The 6,033-nt window shown below is 38.1% G+C and overlaps 1 protein-coding gene across 16 annotated transcripts in view; it reads left to right on the top strand.

Annotated features, from left to right (window-relative positions):
- Positions 1 to 6,033, top strand: part of CAGE1 (cancer antigen 1) — a 45,633-nt gene that overhangs the window by 871 nt on the left and 38,729 nt on the right. For 5 of the 16 annotated variants that reach the window (XM_070244919.1, XM_023624419.2, XM_070244917.1 and 2 more), the window contains exons 2-3: positions 1,869 to 2,065; positions 4,648 to 4,735. The exons of 1 other annotated variant lie outside the window; for it this stretch is intronic. In XM_070244919.1, coding sequence (XP_070101020.1) covers positions 1,958 to 2,065; positions 4,648 to 4,735 — 196 coding nt within the window. In that variant the 5' untranslated portion in view covers positions 1,869 to 1,957. Of the gene's footprint in view, positions 1 to 1,847; positions 2,066 to 4,647; positions 4,736 to 6,033 lie in introns of all 16 variants that reach the window. 10 more of the 16 variants (XM_023624417.2, XM_023624418.2, XM_070244918.1 and 7 more) reach the window with 4 other exon arrangements.

Below are 6,033 nucleotides of genomic sequence, written 5' to 3'. Positions count from 1 at the left end.
ACGAGGATCTTTCAGATCCCGTTCAGCACAACCCAGGCAGCATTTACGTGTTTGGAAGATGGAGGAGGAGAGCCTAGAGTGAGGCATTTCACCAATCCTGGCTAGCCTGCTTGGCTCGCTGGGGGTTTTTCTTCTTTTTTTAATACACATAGAAGCCTAACAAGTGTGGCTCTTTCTTTCTCTCTCTCTCTCTTTTTTTAAACATTGGCACCTGACCTAACATCTGCTGCCAATCTTCTTTTTTTTCTTCTCCCCAAAGCCCCCCAGTACATAGTTGTATATTCTAGCTGTAGGTCCGTCTGGTGGTGCTATGTGGGACTCTGCCTCAGCGTGGCTGGATGAGCGATGCCGTGTCTGCCTCCTGGATCTGACCCGGGGAAATCCTGGGGCACCAAAACGGAGCACGAGAACCTAACCACTCCAGGCCAGCCCCGCACTGGCTTTTTTATACTTTACTGAATGATGACATAGCTTTGAAAAGAATTAAACCGCAATAATTTATTTATTCAGTAATTCAATAAAATAATCCAGGCAAATAGGTAGTGACTATAGATTGAGAAGTTTTGATAGAAATAAATCATTGGAATGCAGGATTTATTCAATCAGTATTTGCTCTGTGAACAGCGCTGGTCCATTTGCTGTAAGGGTTGTTGAAAAGCCATAAGTGGACTTTTCTAGAGGTATTTGTAAATACACTAACACCTTGGACACAATGGTGAAGGCTAAAATGGTAAAATGAATAGGTGCTGAAATGCAAGATAGATAGTTGGGTTAAAGACAGCGTAGGAATTTTAAAAGTAGCGATTGGGTAAATAGGAATGTTTTAGGAGAGAAGCACCTGCCACGGCAGACTACTGACGTGGTGAGGAGCATGATTTGTTTGCAGGGAGGTGGGCCTGATGTGACTAGAACAGGCGAGTGCTGCGTGGGTAACAGGTTCCGGCTGTGAAAGACTTAGAGAGTCAAGCGGAAGAATTTGAATTCAGTGTGATTGGATGTCCTTTCCACTCCCATCCCCTGACAGACCTGAGGACGTCAGGAGACTGCAGACCAGTGTGATGACATAGGGATGGGAAGAAAGCATGGGTTATGAAAAACATTTTTGGAGGAGAGATGGACAGGACTCGGTAACTGAGCAGCCCACAGATGATGAGGTAGAGGGATGCCAAAGACATCTCCAAGTTTTCAAACCCAAGTGCCTGAGAGAATAGGTATGGCATAGGAAAGTGAGGGAAAACTGATTTACGATGTTGGATTTGACTTGGTAATGAGATATTTGAATGAAAGTATCAAGTAAATAGAAGTACAGTGTTTTGTGGAATCTAATAGGTCTCTGATAATTTGTGTGTGTGTGAGGAAGAGTGACCCTGAGCTAACATCTGTGCCAATCTTCCTGCATTTTATGTGGGATGCTGCCACAGCATGGCTCAATGAGCAGTGCTAGCACCACGCCCAGGATCCAAACCTGCAAGTACTGGGCCGCCGAAGCTGAGTGTGCAAACTTAACCACTACGCCACCGGGCCAGCCCCTCTGATAATATTTTGTAAATATCTTCTGATTAATTAACTAAGAGATTACTTCACCTTTTGAGTCCCAGGATTTTGGGGGAATTATTAGATAATAGCCAAACATATTGACTTCTTGTTATCCAAATTAGTATTTACTACCATACAAAGTTACCTTGGTAGACTGAGACTAAAATCTTTTATTTTTCCAATAACTTGACAAATGACATTTTAAAGTCTAGGACAATGAACTTTGCTGCTTTTCCAATGTGAGGAGGGATAAGGAAAAAAGTTTTTTGTTTGCGTATGCTAATAGACATTAAAATTATGTTTTTTTAAAGAGGCCTTCCATCATTCAACAGATAGGAACAAGGACTGTCAGAAAGTTTGGGGATCACCTTCAGATCCTGTACATTTTGAACTGGAAGCATCTCCTGAAAAATTAGAAAGCATGTCAGAAGCGGATGCCATGAATTTCAGCAGTTTTTCTCAAGGCTTCACTCACTCAAGTTCTCCCTTCTTTATGGAAACCAGCAGTACCACTTCAGACTGGCCTCAGGTGTGCATGGCTTACAAGTTCTGGGAGGTACAGATGTATTCAGCCTTCACATTGTCTTCCATGTGAAAATTTCTTCAAAAATATGAGGAACAATAAAAAGATTTCCAGTGGAGGCATAGAGGAGGGGAATACAGGGTCTGGTTTTCCCAGTTCCATTAGTGTACAAAGGAAGGTAGAATTTTACAGATAGAGTGTTAAAACCGATCCTGTCCTCCTCGAGAAGTCCCAAGAGTGCAGCCAGGGACATGGTCACAACAGCTCAGTCACTGACAGGACAAGAGCCCAAGGGACCTGACATCTAGCCTAGAGCATCTTCCACCACGTCAGTATGGAAAGGATTCAAATGTCATTCATAATGATACAGTGCCCTACATGTAAATGACTTCCTTCCTACCTTCATGGAAATTCCTAGTGCCCTTTCTTACAAAATAAAAGAGATTGTAATGTTCCAAGATCATGAACGTTGTTCCAATGTTTGATAATTATTAGCAAGAGTGTAGGAAAATAATAGGAATGTATTAGGTTGTGCCATATGAAATTGCCTTTTTGTAGTTCAAAAATGGACAAATATTGGCAACTTCATATGGTTCAGCCCATAAATTGGCATAACCTTTCTAAAGGGCTGTTCAGTGATAGGAAATCAAGAGTTTAACTGCCTAGTTTGTTTTTAATTCTACCTCTAGGAAGTATACAAATGAGATCTTTGCTGAATTATGCATAATAACTGAACACTGAAACAACCCATGTTTTCATCAGTAGGGGCCTAGTTAAATTATTGTTCAGATGTACAGTGGATATGTAAACCTTGAATATGATAACACACATATTTGTTGACATGGAAAAGGTTCACACTGCTTCTCACTAGGTAGTGGGCTTTGGAGTGTTTTCTACTTTCTCTTTTTCAAAAGTATTCAAAATTCTTTTTTATATTTATGAAAAACTATTTTCACTTTTTTTTGGTAAGATTTTATTTTTTCCTTTTTCTCCCCAAAGCCCGCCAGTACATAGTTGTATGTTCTCTGTTGTGGGTCCTTCTAGTTGTGGCATGTGGGACGCCGCCTCAGCGTGGCTTGATGAGCAGTGCCACGTCCACGCCCAGGATTCTAACCAACGAAACACTGGGCTGCCTGCAGCGGAGCGCGCGAACTTAACCACTCAGCCACGGGGCCAGCCCCAAAACTATTTTCACTTTTAAAAAAATTGGTTATAGTATTATCACAGTGTATCATTAGCATTATCAGTGTAGTATTACAGTGTGGTATTATCAGGGTCCCAGATACTGTGTAGTAAATTGTAAAAAAGGAATGTCTTAATTATGTAAGGAGGTCCTCCCTCTTGGATTTCAGTGAGCATTTTATTCTTAATAAAAAATTTATAGACCAAAGGAACAAAAGGCATATTTTAGTGAAAAAGAGTAATATCATAGGAGACTAGAGCTAGAAGTTACCTCTGAAAATCAGTAGTGAGTCCCAAGAATTTGTGTAAATGTAACACCAATACGTGTGAACAGTGCTGTTCTATTTTTCAAGCAGATTGTTCTTGATACTTTTTAAATGTCATTAGGAGGAATAATCTGAATTAGCAACAAGTCTAAAAACAGATTGTTATAAAATATAACTCGGTTTTTATTGTATTTCAAGTGCATTCAATAAGTGGAACAATGCTGTAAAACATTATTGAGTAGAGGTTTGTAACCAATTGACTTTAATGAGAGAGAAGGATTTTTTTAGAGCATCATTTAGATCCACATAGTTGATATACTATTCATGATTAAACCATTGTTTTCCTCAAACATTTAAAATATTTTCCTTAGTGTGTATATATATATTTTTTTCCGGAGTAAGATTAGCCCTGAGCTAACATCTGCCGCCAATTCCCTCTTTTTGCTGAGGAAGATTGGCCCTGAGCTAACATCCGTGCGCATCTTCCTCTATTTTTATATGTGGGATGCCTGCCACAGCATGGCTGGATGAGCGGTGCCATGTCTGCACCTGGGATCCGAACAGTGAACCCTGGGCTGCCAAAGTGGAACATGTGCACTTAGCCACTGCACCACAGGGTGGGCCCCCCTTACTAGCTTATTTGTACTGTTAACTTATTAACCCTTTCATCTTAGATGCATTAAGGTAACTTTGAGAATAAGCTCTACATGAATTTTTATAGATTTGTATGTAGTGGAATCAGATTTCACGTTGTTACTGGGACCCTATTTTATCTATCTTTAGTGTTAAAAGACTAGAATAACAACTACCCTAATGTTTAGGTCAGGTTTAACAAACGTGAAAGAATTATCAGTAAGAGGTATATAGGTTATTGTATATAGGTTTATACTAACATTATTTGAATTGCCAAAAGACCAAAATTTAAAATAGCCAGATATTTGTTTGTCATTTAATATCTTGACTATTAGTGTGGTTTTATTAAAAGGGAGTTCAGATATACAGCAGGCAAAGATACTGGGAAGCCCATTCTACCTGTACAACAAAAAATACTAACAGAAAAATTATATAGCAATGTACATACACCTTTAGAAGAGGCTTATGATGTTTTAAATATTAATGCCTTTTTTATTATTAATACAGAATGAAATAAAGAATGTAAAAAGGGAAAATGAGTCCAAATTCACACTTTCTGAAGAAATTTATAGCACGCTAGACGATTTGTTAGGTGGTGAGTATCTCTTTGTTGGCAATATGCAAAGAGACAAACTAAGATTTTTTTGTGTCCTATGATAATAACAATAAGAATAATAGCCAGGTACTGTGTAAGCATTTTATATACACCATCACATTTAACCCACAAACAATTCTATGAAATAGGGCTTTTTTTCTTTTTAAATAAGGGCTGTTTTTTATCTCTATGTTACTGATAAAAAAGTGAGACTCAGAGAGTAACATAAGATATACAAGCCATAATCAACATATTCAACTACATTAAAATTTTTTTTAAAACTTCTATATAACCAAATCATAATCAACAAAGTAAAAAAAAATAAGCCGCAGACTGAGAGAAGATACATGCATATATGTGATTGACAAAGGATTGTTAGCCAAAATAAAGAACTTCAATAAGAAAAAGACACATAACAGCAAAACAGGCAAAGTATGTATATTAGTCTGCTCGAGCTGCCATAACAAATACCACAGGCTGGATCGCTTCAACAACAGAAATTCATTTTCTCACAATTCTAGAGGCTGGAAGACCTACATGTATTTACATGGCTAAGTCTGAAGAGCAAAATATTAAGTGAAATAAAGACTTTCATATGGATATATATATCTATGATGCTATTTACATAAAATTTAAAACACAGAAAACAATACTATATATCCACAGTTCACCCAGGGTGCTGCAGGATATTTTGAAATTTGAAGGAAAGAGTGATACAGGATCCACTGGACCCCAGAAATTACGAGCTTGAGACAGTTCACTCTTTCAGTATAAATCCGTACTACAAACCTTTCTATCACATCTCATTTGCAAAGCTGGGTTTTTGGAGATTGCTGTGATAAAAAGTAAGTCGTGCGTGAAAATCTGTGTGGAAAGGACGTGAGGGTTGGTGTTGTCCAATCTGATTCCAAGGTTTGAGACATTGTGTGGTGCCAGATAATGCATCCAAGTAGCAAGTAAGTTTGGTTGTTTAAGGATGAAATAAAATATTTTTATTTCAGCTTATGTATATTTTCAAACAGTTGCTAAGTTGTTGGGACAAATTCTTATTAAGTTGTTTGAGCTCAACTACTTAATAAATGGAACTGTTAGGTATTTCTTTTGGTCCAGAGGTGCTGTGAAAAAAATTACTGAGATATTGAGGTGTCACAAAATGAGAAAGTCTGGGAACTTGATCTATATTATTTAGGGTCCATAAATGAGAGTAACAGTAGAAAAATATGGATGGGAATAATGAATACATGCCGGCTTCAGTACTGTAGTTATCTCTGGGGAGGGGCAAAGAAGGGAATTTAGAT

The sequence above is a fragment of the Equus caballus genome, chromosome 20, assembly GCF_041296265.1.
Source record: "Equus caballus isolate H_3958 breed thoroughbred chromosome 20, TB-T2T, whole genome shotgun sequence".
In the NCBI taxonomy this organism is placed as follows: Eukaryota; Metazoa; Chordata; class Mammalia; order Perissodactyla; family Equidae; genus Equus; species Equus caballus.
The sequence above is the reverse complement of the archived record's forward strand: the minus strand, read 5'-3'. Positions and strand labels throughout refer to the sequence as shown.